Raw genomic sequence first — 15309 nt, 5'->3', positions numbered from 1 at the left:
AAAGCAAATTTTGAGGTGTAGCTGAAATACATTTACACAAAGTCAACAAGGTTAGAAGGGGAGAATCTTGTCCTTTTCAAACAGAGGAGGGAAGGAAGTGAGCAAAGAGTTTATTCCTCATCTCCTTAATTCTTAAGGTTAGAAAACATGAAATGAGATAAAAGCATGGGCTTGGACCAAGCAAAAATCTTCAGGCAATAGACTTGCCACAGTGTCATGAAAGAAGGAAAGTCAGGACTGCTTGTAACGGTCTGACCAGCAGCACAAACCTACCTCCACTTCTTGCACTTTTCTCCCAACTTCTATCTGATCTGATCAATAAAAAGACAGTATCTAAACCAAGAACACTATCTACTACTAAAATCAAGCGACTCAGACATGAAAAACACTRTAAGAGCTGTCCTGATTGATTACTATCTTCCTCGGAGTAAAATTAGCAGAAATAACTGTGCACTGATAATCTCATAACCAAATGCCTTATAAAATCTGCATTATTTCAATAGTCTGTAAAATGTAACAGGCATACGCAAGGATCTCCCAAATACATGTATGCTCTAAAGACAGGTGCTGAACTGCAAAATTCTTCAGCACTGGTGTCCTAAAAAAATACTGAATGGGAGCTGCTACAAATAGCCAGTCTGAACACATTTTCATTAAGTCCTCCAGAAACTGTGATCTTATCTGTGAAGGGGAAGGAAACAACAGGGCAGGGAGGAAAGGACAGTTCTACACCTAATAAGAATTTACTGAAACTTCTGACCTCTCCCACCCTGCTAGAACGAGCTTTTTTCCTCTCTTTCTACCAGTGTCACTTTCTTCAGGTTTGGTATATACTCCAACACCATAAAGCCAGAAGACAAGAATTCACCTATTCTGATCACACCCACATAAGAACATTCCCCTGAAATTCACTTTATCATTGAGGATTTAGATATTTAAAATTGTTCTAAAGCCTGAAAGTGCTGTTAAGCTCTTGATTTTTACTATTCATCTAGTATTTAATTATTTAATGCTTAAATTCAGAATTATTAAATTTCTAGTTAGTGTCTCTCTGTGGAAGACAACCAACAGACCTCTAACTTTCTCTTTATTAAACTTGGTAGAACAACAGATTTCCCCAAAGAGTATTCACTATATAGTCTTTCCTTTTTTGGCAGCAATATTATCCTGACACCAATATTAGTAGCTTTTGGTACTTCCAGGTTAAAGAGAACACGCAGTTTGTTTGAAAAGAAAAAAAAAAAGAAAGAAAGAAAGAAAGAAAAAAGAAAGAAAAAGCTTGTTTACACAATTAAGATACAAAAGAAGATTACAGCCACTAGGAGATTTGAGCACAAACCCAAGCGCAAAGCACAGAAAGCAAAGAAAAAGAACTAATACAGCTTCTACTATACACTGTCAGCACTCAAAGGAATAAAACACAAACATAAGTTACCTCTATTATTGCAGTTGGGTATATGAGTTAGAAGTGTGCTTCCAGAAACAGATAGAATCAGATTAACAGTTTAAAGGCTATGTAGTACTACATGTGAGGTATGTTTACTCCTCATTATATCATCTACAAACAGAATGGCTCTTAATAACATGATAGTGGTAAGTTACTCGAACTATAATTCGCTAAGAGGCATTTRCACTTTATATTAGACATAGGCCAATGTTTTCATCAATAGAAAACAAGAATACTCCTGGCTGGAGTATCTAGGGCAGTATTCCTAACATGAACAAATTAAAACCACRTATGAAAACACACTGGTGTTCACTGGAGCAGCAGAAACACAGTTCATACCATCTATGTGCCCATTCAGCCAGTATGACTGGGACACTTCAGTAGTTCTAGCTACACTAACACCATCGCATTAACTGGCGAGTGCTGCTGTTTACTGGCAGAGCTGGGAAAAGCTGCTTTTGTTTCTTGACAAAATTCAAATTTAGGAAAAGAGAGAAGAGAACCGATTGTTCGGTCACTGAACTATAGGCAAAACATAGCATGCAGGCATGCAGTAACCACTGTAACTTCCAAATCCAGAAAAGCAGCCAGTCCTAACACTTCCTGCCATTTCATTCTCGTTTTCTTCACTATTTGTATAATGGCAAAAGGCCATTCCGATACAGGAAACAACTATAAAATTGTCTTAAACTGATAAGCCAGAAAAAGAAGAATAAACCATGTCACAAGACTAACAGGCTGATATCCCAGCTGCTGTAGTCTACTGCCAGTAAGAGCATGAGAACAGTCCAAATGAAAACACAGTGCAGTTGCCAGAACAGTTTTACTGGCATACTTCCAGAAATTCTCCCATTGGACTCTTCTTCCATCAGCTAATTCTAAACAAATTCAGCTCCAGAAAACCAATATGTGCAAGTACTACTTGATCACACAAAAGACACAAAAACAGAATTAACTAAACACCCTGAGAATTATTCTGATAAGATGCTGTTGTAAAAGTGCATTTTCCAGACCGATTGTTAAATATTCCCTCCGCAACACCCTTCATGACTAGAGGCACATTACTTTTACCTCCGTAACAGAAAAGCGGACAAAGTCCTTAACTCACTTGGAGCTGCAGAGAGCAAACAGTATTAGTACAACTAAGTTCACATTTCCAGGCGAAAAGAAAGCTGCAATTGTTCAAATATTGTATGAGGAACAGCAGCAAACAAAGTATCATTATCTAGATAAAGGTCAGAGTCTTTAGTAAAAGCATGTATTTTGCCAAAACCGGTTTTACAGTTATCTTCATTCATGTAATAAAAATACTCTCTACTTTCAAACCTTTCTTACCTAGGAAAATATACTAAAAAAAGAACCCAGTCACTTCTCCCTCCTAGATGTTCTGAGAAAATACATCAGTACAAGAGGAAAGTAACACAGTCATAGCTGGAGGAATTAAGGATAAATTCAAAATAAGAAYACAGGATGTAACGCTCAAAACAAGAGTACTAGTAAGTGAAGAAAACCACAGAAAGTTTGAGCTGCTTTGCATACATAAATGAACGCTTAGGGTCTTCAAGGACTGCTATAATTTTAGGATGTCTATGAATCATCCAAATCCATAGAAGTTACCAGTTTAATTACAGATCATTTTGTTTAGTGCTACTAGTCACTTCTAAAGCAGGGGAAAGAAAAAGCCTAAAAAACACCACCTGCATATTAGTACATGCTCCCGCTAATATCCAATACTATTCATTCATCTTATCATTCAGCTTTCACCACAAACCATACATTAAAACTGTTTCCTTACATGATTTTACAAGTCTTCAGAAAAYCTACCAAACGCAGTCATGAAGATTGTTGAAAAATCTTGAAAGCAATTTATAACTGGCAAGCAATAGGTCCTCACACAACATTGTAAAGCACTGAAAAGGAGTAACATCTGAAGAACTCCAATACCCTAAGGCTCACCTAACATCCCCCAAAGTACAAAAATAATGGTGCAACTTAGGAAAACCAAAGGCATTTCTGTCCGCATTTGACAAAAATAATCCTCACAGGACACACACTACGAAGAGAGTGAAAGTAAGACAATTTTACATCATTTTCCCTAGGTACTTATCCAGATCTGTCACTGGAAACTCTTCTCACTACCGGGGATACCAGCATCTTGAGAGGATACCTACAATCACAGTTATTCTGAATAAATTCCACACTATTTCCAAACTGCTGCCCACATCCAAGTTGCAGTCACCTCAGAAATAAACACTGCAATTCTAAACAAAACTAAATAGGCATGAACCAGAGGTTTCAGAAGTCAACATCAGCCACTCTCAGGGCAGATACTAGACATGCTTCTCTGTATAGATTCACTACTTATCACATCCAAACCCATTGGATGTGATAGCCATTCTAGTCCCCTTCCCCCTCCARAAGTGTAGCAGCCCAGGCTACATCTCACTTCAGTACTGAGGATCATAATAAGTTTGAGCTATGTTTTCTATTTGATGTATAAATTGAGTCATTATCATTCATTAAAAATCCATTCAATTAGCAAATTTTAATCTGTGCAAGCCAAATCCTTAACGTAGCTTCTTGGGATACRTCTTGACAGAAAGCTTTTTGTTTTGTTTAAATGAATCACACCAGAAGACAGCCACACAATTTCTACTGCAAGACCACCACAACCAACTTTCACACAACATACCTAAATCCCACTAGGAAGAAGCAGTTTTCATAAGACATGATATAGAAATGACTTGTTAAGACCATTCAGTCTTTTTGCACACCAGATTTGTGTCTCTAGACAGTACTACAGCAAACAGTCAAAATTCTCCCGTAACAGGTAGTGGCGTTCTCTTCACCAGGCTTTCCAATACTGCCAGACAGTGTTTGTAACAGCCCTGCTTTTCAAAAGAGGGGCTGCAGCAATGACTCTGCTAATGTACTCTTTGGAATTGTCAAAAATATGACTTTCCACACACTAAAAACAACTATTTTGGCACTTCACTAAAYCAAGGTATAGACACACAATCATGGCACAATTTGACACAATTGYAGCCATTAAACAGGTAGTTTTGTAGTAACTTTAATAAAAACCCCCACACACTCCAAGATCGTGAATGTTCCTAAAAACAGTTTCTGGATAAGTTTCTTCCTCTTGCAAATATATATACACAAATGCATATATGAGAGAATATTAAATTAGTGCAGACTGACACTATTGWCTTGATTTTTAGCTATTATTCCCAGGATACAAGACTTCTTAGAACAACACTAAAACGTATCATCTAGATTAGTCATTTGAGTAGGTAACTGAAAAGAATTTTTTAGCAAGCAGAGTTTTCATGGTAGATAAAGCTGGGTACTTTACATCTAACCTAAAGTGAATATCAAGATCATCAATCTCTTGGCTATTTTTGCCAGAGAACAAAGCACTGGGAATAACTGAACAAGTGCACCTTAACCAAGAGCAATGCATCATTATTACGTCTCTCACAGAACAGAGCCGCTGCAGGCAAGTCTTTTGAAATTCCACCCCCTCCCCTCCGAACAATATACGCTTCTACTAGTCAGCTTACATATTTCTAAATCTTGTGATACCACCTGTTCAGWTGTCTTACCATTAAGAATCGATCTGGCTAAGTAACACCTGAACTTATCTTAACTTTCCATACCAAAAGGTTCAGGCACACTTTTTACTGTCATATTAAATACAAAGGCACCAAGTGCAAGTCCCTCCCTCTCACTTTTTGCATATCATTTTAAAAGCATTAAACCTAAAGAGGAAAAATAAGCATTGCTGCTTTCTGGGCTACAGCCAACTACTTTTAATGAAATACTTATTTCAGATCAATGCCTTTTCATTCTAACATGACTTGCAACTTTTGTGATACGCTTATTAACAGAAATCACACAAGTAAGCAAACGAAGAAACTCTAACATCAGATCTGAGGAACAACAGTATCAAATTCATTTTTAAGTAGACTCTGAAGAAGAATGTTTGAGATTGTGATCAATGAAACCTTAGCAGAGACTTTAGCTCCACTTCACTGCAAAATAAATCACAGATCACTACATTCAAGACAGACAAAGTTCATAGCAGAGACTGGTGCCTTTTCATAGTACAGGAAGGGAGGAAAAGAGTCTTTTATAGACATTTAGCAGTTTTAGAGGCATTAGAAATTGTTCTGAAGAGCATACCAAGTAACAGAACCAATCTCTAGCTTTCTTAAGGGCTCTTTACTGACATATGACAGTTACTGCTCATCACAGTTGCCACCTACAAAGAACATCAAAAGAAAGCCAGATGCTGTACTAGTGGAACTAAGAACATTCCTTAATTAAAGTTTCAAGAAAGTATCAACTAATATACCAAATATGGGTAATAACTGCTCCACATATGAAAGAATTAGTTACCAATTTAAGACAATCACAGAGCAAAACCTCACGTCAGTGACATTTCCATAGCAAAACAATAGTCTAAAATCCAAAACCTGWGCCATGTTCCGAGAGCAGCCATCAGAGGGCTCTTTTGGAGAGCACACGACCCCAACACTTGCTACAAGCAGATAACGCAGAAGACAGCGAGTAGGTTTGCTCTTTATGAATGGTCTAGCACAGTAAACATGAAGACAGCAACGCTCCACTTCAGCGGGGGAGGTATGCCACTCCACTTAACAAGAACTTTATTACGCTGTCTGGAGAACATACGCAATCCTGATTCTGTGAAACACTCAGGCAGATGAATACTGTCACCTAATAGCCTCTGTGTTTTTGGTAAGACCGCCTACAGCAGTAGGGCGATACAGGCACTTCCCAGTGGTTATACAGGAACCAGTAATTATATAGGGTGGTCCACCATTCCTTGGTAGCAGCTTGCTGCCAAATCAAATGATTAATGGGAAGGAAGCTTTCTTTTTCCCTCACTGAGGTCTTATGAAAGCCTGAGTGTATTTGAGTGATCAGACTTTTCCATTCAACTTAAGAAAAGCAAGAAAAGTCAAGCTATCTAAAAAACTTTTATATTTCACTAAAATACACACACACACACTATATATATTGTGTGTGTGTGTAAACACACATTTCCTGTCTAACCTTAAACAAATAGGCCAAGTAAAGCACATTTATTTTAACAATCCAAACTAACTTCAGTGGTACTGACTATTTTCAGCAAAAAATAGCATCTGGAACCTCACACAACCAAAAAGCATCTTCTCCTCAAGTCATGACTCCTGGTGGATTTGTACACAATAGCATTAGCTTAATGCCAATTCTTTCTATAATCTTTCCTCAGCTAAACTCTGTTTCAAGCAGCTCTGTTACTTAGTAAAGACAGTCTATTATTATACTTTTTGCTAATGTATGACCTCAGTAGAATCTCTAGTTACTTTTAATGCTTTTCTTGAAACAAAAGTGCCTGGATTTTATTACTTTAAAAAGTTATCTAACAATCAAACGCACAACCTTTTCAGTAGGTTCTCTTTTCCCCCATGAGAGAACACAGTTATAAAGACAAGTCCAAATTACTACCTTTGATGGGCACCGCATAGCAGTTTTTCCTGATATATGAAATGCTCTAAGATTCAGAAGTTCTGTTCTCTTACCACGTCATTGATGCTTTCATTTGAATTTCATAAGTGTAGTTGAAAATTAACATCTGCTCCGGGTAGTTCCTTTACATGGGTATCCTCTGTGGATGGCGTATGTATTTGGAATAGGATATTTTACTCTGTTTAAATGACAATGAAGGTAGTCTGTGCAATTAACAGAAGCACTATTTCTACCAATATCACCTAAATAAGAACTTTAGAGATGGAAATACAGTTGGGGGAGGGGGAAGTGTTGACAACCTATGAACACAACCTATGCAAGTTGCTGTCAATTGAATAGGTCACTTCAGTTTATTTCCTTGGAAGAAAAGTAATCATTGTAACATGCAAGTTACACACAAAAAAAGCCCTCCCAAACCTTACTTTAAAGCCACACTGGAAGTTTAAAATATGCTATATTCCAACAGGGGAAGTGAAAATTACAGTTTATAGAAAGAAAACAGATGCTGAACTTCTCACTTTCCTGACTGTTAACGGCCACAGGACATAGCAAATATACCAAGACTGCTTCATTCCTTGCAAGATTACTTGGAAAATGAACATTTGGAGTACAAGAGGTAAGCATGTACTTAGCATGCATCAATAACACGTAAATTTTTATGAAATATTTCGTCCCTCAAAATGAAAGTGACCAGTTTAAAAATCTTCACTTCCACTTAGTGGGAGAAGACTACTGCAATAAGCTTTCTGTGAAAGACTTACGGGCCCGAAGAGAACAAGATTCAGTTTCCAATATGGAACTTGTACTACGCCTTTAAATTCCCAAATGTGTAAGATGAAGGATATTTTGACATGGACATTTAAGTTACTTTTATCTTCCCTCCTCTCTTCACTATTTCTTTGAAAGCTTACATGAAAGGGAAAAAGCAAAGGAGATGAGCAGCTACTCATTTCAAAACAAACAGCATAACAGAACACACCCAGATTTTAAAATTTATAAGACTTAAGATACCACCACTTTGTTACATGATAGCAAATCAGGAAACAAAACAGCTTGCTTAGTGTTTCCTTCGGTAAGAGAAGTACCCGAACTACTGTGTTTCTCTGCTACCCTAATACATTCAGACAATGGAGTTCAACCCCACGTTCCTGTAAAACATGAAAATGTCTTACTACTTCCTACCGACTCATTTCTAGGATTCTCATGTATTGTCAGAACATGGCATTTCCAAAATATGAGCAACACATGGCTTCTCCACTAATTCCAAATAAAAGTCACACTTAATAACAAGTGTTTACAGTCCAGTCAGTTGAACATTATCTGCTGGAACCTGACCTGGCTATACATATCAACGTATCACCCAAGTTGCACACATTCAACTGCATCCTAAAGTTTTGTTTCAAATTAAATTAGCTTAAGGTACTGCATATGAAATTATTTATGTAATCATACGCAGGTGCCAAAAAGCCAGCCACAAATGCATTTTCCAGGCTGTCTGTTGGAACTACAGTTTTTAAGCAGTTTCCATGCATGAAACATTGTACGCAGCACAAACACACCCCATCTACTCTGTAAAAGGGAATCCTTGAGAGCAGGTTTTCTAGCAGACACCACCACACTTCTGGTGCGACCTACCATCATCTTGATGAAACAGTATCAGTTATACACAAACACCCAAATAACACTGTAAAACAATGAAAGAACTGAAAGAGCAGGTGAGGAAAAAAACAGGCTTTCTATGGAAAAACATAAGAAAAGATCATCTAACTTGCAAGATTGAAGCTCTCTGTGAGATATGTTTAATGGTTTTCTTATATACAAACTAGGCTAAAGACCAAGTGATGGCTTAATTTCTTTTTAATAATCATGACTGAGATATCCCTTTAAGATTTTTACTTCGTATGAAGTAATATTATACCTCTTCTAAATTAAAAAACAATTTTTCCATTAGAAAAATAGTGTTATTGTATTACTTTTCAAGCAGTATTTTGGAAGGAGCTAGAATACAAGGAGAGAACGACTGGAGTTTATTTAGAATAGATCTCAAAATGCATGACTGACAAGATGACAGAACAGGTAGGGAATGCATTGCACACTTCAGTTTGCTACTTAATTTCTTAATCCACATCTCTCAAAGGGCATCACTACAACTTTTAAACTGCTGTACTTAAGAGACTACGGTAAGCAACAACCTAAATTAACAACAGAACAACACTGAGGAGCGCAACCAGTAACTAACAATTACAACACCCATATAAGAGGAAAAGCTAGGGGGAAAGCAAGTTAATTAACCTGTTCATTAATATGAAACTATGGAAGAAGTAGGAATAAACCATTTCTCCCCTTCTCACAATCCCTTCCTGAACGGCTATAGCCCAGCTCTACTTCTCCACGTATGAAGCAAAAGTAGCTATCCAAGAGTAATAGCATCAGCACCAAAGTCAGAGATATCAATTTCTAAACTGGAGAAAGAGCAGTGGGTAGAAGAAAGCACTTATAGCTAAGAATTAGTTTCTCACTATCCCTCCATAGCAATGGAAACCTTCCTACTGAAGCATTTCAAAAAGTAGGGGAGGAAAAGACAAGCCTAATATGACAGCAGATCTAAATAGACTGCACAGCACTTGCATATGACCATCTTTCCAGCATACCTGAACTTCAATTTTAGGAAAAAAATAATCCACAAAGATAACTGACAGATCTACCACATGAGACATTTTATGAAGTAACATTTTAAAGTAAKAATATACACAAACTTAAGAGCCTTTTGCACACTCTAGTAAAAGAAGGAAAGCTTTAGTATCAAAGYGATTGGTCATTTCATCTCTTCCCATTTAATAAGAACTATATGAGAGAAAGTCATCTACTAGACAGCAAAAACTGTTACCTGTTAAAAGGGGAACATCCTTTGTTATCTTCTTGCAATTTCTAGGAAGTGAATGCCCCAAAAAGGACATGTGATTATTTGACTTTTTCATCTTGGATATCTTCACCTGTCTAAAAATTGTAAATCACGTCCAATGTCACGCCATCGAGGAACTGAACTTAACTTTTAAAATGGTACAATAATCTATATTCTCATTACATAGCAATTAAAAGGGATAATGTCTTCCCTAGACAAAAGACAGCAAAATAGAGAAGATCGCTTTTAACCCTCTTCCAAAAAAGAGTACTATTAGAAGCTCTACTGCCTTCTGAGTCTTCGAGAAATCAAAGTTAGACCCCAGAGTTTTATTTCCGTACAAAAATAGTCTAACATACCTAAGTCAAAATACGTTTCCTTTTTCCTCCCACTTAAATCTGCAAAATGAAACTTAAGCACACTAGACTTGTAGGATATGCAACTCTTGTTCTCCTTCACACTGTCATTAGGTATGCCTCATTTAACATAAACCGAAATTGTACATGGGTTTCCAAAAARGAAAAAGAAAGAAAGTTTTGCACAATCGAAAAGAAAATAATTCCAAGATCTTGTCTTCATAGAACTTAACAAACAACTTGCTTCCTCTCCTGCTACTTTCCTAAATTGATCAAATTACTTTTAACAAATCTCATACTTGAGGCAAAGCGTCCCCTTTTCCCTTTGGATGTATTCCATCTTAGATAGCTTTATGGTAAAGCCCCTACCAAAAGTTTGCTCCAAAAAACAACACAGAAGGAAAAATTAATACTGTATGCAAGGTAACAATCAGTTCTACAGGAGAAGCCTGCCTCCTTGTGGCTAAACTAATCATAAATCAAGATTTCYCCAATTCATTCTATTACACTCAGAAAACTTAGTGAGCCAAGAAAGTAATAAGCTTCTAGTCTACATTTTTGGGGGGGGAGGTGGAGGGAGTGAAGTGAGGAAAAAGAAGGCCATGTCTAATTTTAACAACCATTGGCAGAAGTTACATATTTCTAATTACTGAAATACTACTTTTAGCCTCTGTCTTTAGACAGTAAGATGTGTGGGGGAAGAGTTGCAAAGGTCAAAAAAAAAAAATCTTTAAATGGCAACAAAAGTGAAAGCTTGGCAGTACTCTGGCACTTAAATCCAGAAGCCTCCAAACCTTGGCTCATCAGTAGCTTAACCTAGCAGGCATCTCTTGATGCCTTAGCTTTCAACAGCAATTCATCTTTCCGCCTATAAGTCTCCTTCAGTGCTCACCCATGGGGATTTCAGTCTTGGCAATGGTGAAGCCTTTGGTGCCTTCAACAAGATGTAGACGTTCTCCTGTCCTGCCCCATGGGCTCAGTTCAACATGCTGACTTCGAGAACACCTACTAAAGCAAGTTCTCCTTCAAAAAAAGTTTCTGAATCCAATAGCTCTGCTGTGCAACAACTTAATGGTTAAAGAACTCAAAATTTGTGAGAAAACTTAATATACACAGACTCAAATTCACACCAGTCTTAGAAGGGGATATCATCAGAATGTTGTCAGCTTGGGAGGGTATGACTAGCTTTCTAACCATCTTGTAGAAGCTGCTCCATTTTGTGCAAGTCTGAGATACCAAGCATAAACCACTTTTACTTCAGGTTAGGAGATTCACCCAAGAAAAGGAGGGAAGTTCTAATCTCCACTCCAAAGGCTATTTAGAGGAAAACAAACTGAATGAAAACAGCAGCCCACATTTTTCTACATTTTGGAACAGTTGGACTTGCAAATTTACCTGTGTCACAGTCTGTTTTGGGAACCATTTCTCTAACCATTAAGTGAATACAACTCACTCTTTCCAATCTACAACCTAGCAATCTGGCTGGAAAAGCAGGAGTGAACTGAAACCATGGCTTTCTCACACAGACAGCCATTTTAATCAGAGGTTTACTGGGGGGGGGGGGGAGGAGAAACTAACTATATTCTGAATGAAAGGTCTAGATTCTACCCTTTTTCTTTCTTCAAAGAAAGAAAAAATTGTCATACATCAAGATGTTGTCCCACACCAATTCCAGAAGTGGAGGAAGTCATTTCTTTCTACCAATTTGGTGCCTAGGTCTAAATGTAAAGCCTTGCTCCTTTATGTTTTTATTATTATTATTATTATTTACTCCTGGGGCAGCTTCTACTTTGCGTGGTATTGAAAGCCCCATTTGCGCAGGCTAGGCTCCTGCTGCACACTGCTTAGGAAGCCTGAGCACTGCACGCAGGGCCAGAGATTCCACTACCGTTGCGAGAAGCCAAAGCACTAGGCAATGCTGCACTGCACACTGCAACATCCTAGTAACTTCGGAGATCTAATCTGAAAGGCTGACAATTGAAAACCAAAATAAACTGAGGCTTACAGCAACTCTGACACTACTCCAGTGAGAAATAAACCCACTCCTACTTTCTCTTACTCAGTGTAATCCTGGAAAACATCATATACCTTCAACTCTACTGAAGGTAATGGGAACTGATGGTGCTCATCACTTCACAGGACTGGGTGCAGTACCAAACAAATCCAGTATGTCTGGAATACACACTAGGATGGTACATGGTGCCACCCTTACTGAAAAATACACTGTTTGTACAACCAGATCTATAATTAACATGAAAATTACTTATTCATACAGATGAAGAGCTATCATCTTCTGGTTTTCTAATTTTAAAGGCTGAACAAGGCAAATAATCCAATCCGTTAAAAGTGATATTCTGCAAGGAACTGTCTATTCATTATATTGGAGTAGTAGGAAAGTAATAAAGACTACATGAATTCATGCAGACCAAGAGATCTACCACAGCAGAGTTTCTGTACATAAGTTTAAGACAGTTTGTGCTTTTGCTTTATACCAGGGTCTAACACTAAGTTAGTAAGTCTTTTACTGAGATTTCAGAAGCTATTACATTGCATACATCTTCCTCTTCTTACATTTGCTAAACTACTCTGAGGCCCAGGATTAAATTTTACGCTATGCCAACAGAAAATAGAATCCTAGATCACCAATCCACATATAATTGTTAATTTCCCCACTTGTTTCTTGTGATCACAGTACCTATTTTCATTCCTATCACGGCCTTACTTTAGGCTTTCACATTTGATACCTAGCATCAAGTCTCAGCTCAGGCTTACAAAATGTGTTTTTGTTTTTTGTTTTTTTAATTATCTTTGCCTGAACTATCCCAGTTTCCCAGACCAGTAACGTTTATCAATTTTTGAACAGACTGACAACAGATTATAAAACACCAAGACAAGGATTAGCATCACAGGTCTCTTAATAAAACCATAATAGAAAGTCTTACTAATGTCAATAATAAACAGGAGCAGGTTGTAGTAGGTTAGATGCCAGATTTGTACTAAGAAAAACTAGTTTCTGTTCTATTTTATTCTTACCTGGCCTTCTAGGTGACCTTGGGCAAATCATAATCCCCACACTGCAGTTTCCCCAGAAGTAAAAATGAACTGAAACTCATTTGCAAATCTGTCTGGAAACTCCAAATGAAAAATCACTATAAGCATTAAAATATATTTCCCCATCTACAAATTTATTCGCCTTAGATAGCTTTCCTTTATCCCATTATACATCAGCAGCAGCCTAAGATTGCTTCTACTTCCTAAATACACTCTGGCGGTTCCTCAAGAAAAGCTTTAGGCTACTGCCTTAGTTTTTAATCACATGCTTGATCTATTTCTGCTACTGTATCTACTTCGAAAGACTGCAAGTTCGTATTTAATAATACAAGCTTAACGCTTACAGCAACTTTTGACATAATATATTGAAGTAAAGAGCATTCCTAAACTGCTTGGGGTGGGGGAATAAACAGGGCACAGGCAGAACACAAAAATGATTATCAATGTGCAGACTCATTCTGTAGACCCTTACTCACATAAGTGATATTATTTGCTTCAATGACTTGCCACAGGAACAGGTGATCAGTAGATTTTTTTAAAAAATAGCTTGAAATACATGCCCTTCTGAGCTAAACTGGATCAAAGTAACCAACAAAAGATCTATCTTGTTATACACTCGCAGACTTTAGAGACATTACTATCCATCTCTTTTAAAAGAGAATACCATTTCTTAGCAGAAAACACTGCTTAACTATGGTATGCTTAGTTTTCCCACTTCTGGGTTTTATTAGGGTTTTTTGAAGGAGAAAAAAAAACCACTACAATCAGATGTTTTGCCATCTCCCCTGTTCTATAACATAAGACTTGAACAACAGTGCCCAAAAGCTCCTGACTTTGCCAGTTTACACTAATAACACCTTCAACATTCATAATTAATTTTTCTAAACAGAAAATGAATAGATAAAATCGCAGCTTCAAACATTATCCCACAGCAAAACTATGAATCGGCACAGATGGGAACTATGTAAGCGTACTTAACTCAGGACACTTCCACCCATTTTCCCCAATCAATGAAGTAGTACAACATACRAAACCATCTCTTTTTAAAATAAAAGAAAATAAGTCACAGGGCAGAATTACACAAAACTACTCATCCTATCAATAGGCAACTTTTGAAAATTAGTAAGTGAGCCATAAAAAGAAAAGAAAAAAAAAGAAGAGAAGAGAAAGGCACACCATCCACATGGAAGGTGACAAATCCAGCTATTTCCTGGAACATTGCAAAACCCAGCTGAAACCCGAGTCTTTTCGGCACAACGACGTGAAGAAAGGAAACCGCCACACGTTTACAAAGCGCAAGGGGCGGCGTGTGTGTGTGCACGGGGGGGTCGCGGCACAGATCCGCGCGTGTTCCCTGGGCTGAGGAAGGAGCCCGGGCGCCGGCAGCGGCGGCCGGGGGAGCGGGGCCGAGGCGGGGCCCCGCCGCCGCCGCCGCTCCCCCCAACCCCCCTCCCCAAACTTCCCCCGGCCCGGCGGGACGTGGCTCGCCGCCGTTGGGCGAGGAGCGACGTGACGAAGCCGGGAGCGGGCTGAAGTCCACAAAGAACCCGCCTGCCTCGTGGAAACGGGCGGGAGGACACACGCCAGGGCGGCGCGGGCGGGGAGGGGGGGGTGGAGAAACGCGGGCGAGCTTCTCCCCGCCGCGAGCCGAGCCGAGCCGAGCCGCCTCCTCCCTCCCCCTCACCGCGGGCCAGGAGCTCCCCCCGCCGCCTCTGCCCCGGCGCCGGCACTGCCCCCGGCACGGCACGGCACGGCACGGCACGGGGGCGCCTCCCGCGCCCGGCGCTCACCTTCCTGCCGCCGCCGGCCAGCGCGGCGCTGCCCCCCGAGTACATGTAGTAGGCGATGCCCAGCACCCAGAGGAAGGCGAAGCAGAGCAGCAGCCGAGACCTGCGCCGCATCCTTCCCCGCCGCCGCCGAGCCACCAGGAAACGGCCAGCAGCCGCCTCCGCTCCTGCCGCCGCCGCCGCCGCCGCGCAGGGTCAGGGGGCAGAGGGCGAGCGCCCGCCCCCCGA

General features: G+C 39.3%; 1 protein-coding gene across 1 annotated transcript in view; it reads right to left on the bottom strand.

Annotated features, from left to right (window-relative positions):
• GALNT2 (polypeptide N-acetylgalactosaminyltransferase 2) overlaps window positions 1–15270 on the bottom strand; it is a 101912-nt gene extending 86642 nt beyond the window's left edge. The window contains exon 1 of the mRNA XM_085315493.1: window positions 15085–15270. Within this exon, the coding sequence (XP_085171619.1) occupies window positions 15085–15195 (111 nt within the window). The 5' untranslated portion in view covers window positions 15196–15270. The remainder of the gene's footprint in view (window positions 1–15084) is intronic.
• Window positions 15271–15309: the final 39 nt, after the last annotated feature.

This window comes from Rhea americana, unplaced genomic scaffold (genome assembly GCF_003343005.1).
Source record: "Rhea americana isolate MKP2758 unplaced genomic scaffold, rheAme1 scaffold_43, whole genome shotgun sequence".
Lineage (NCBI taxonomy): Eukaryota > Metazoa > Chordata > Aves > Rheiformes > Rheidae > Rhea > Rhea americana.
The sequence above is the reverse complement of the archived record's forward strand: the minus strand, read 5'-3'. Positions and strand labels throughout refer to the sequence as shown.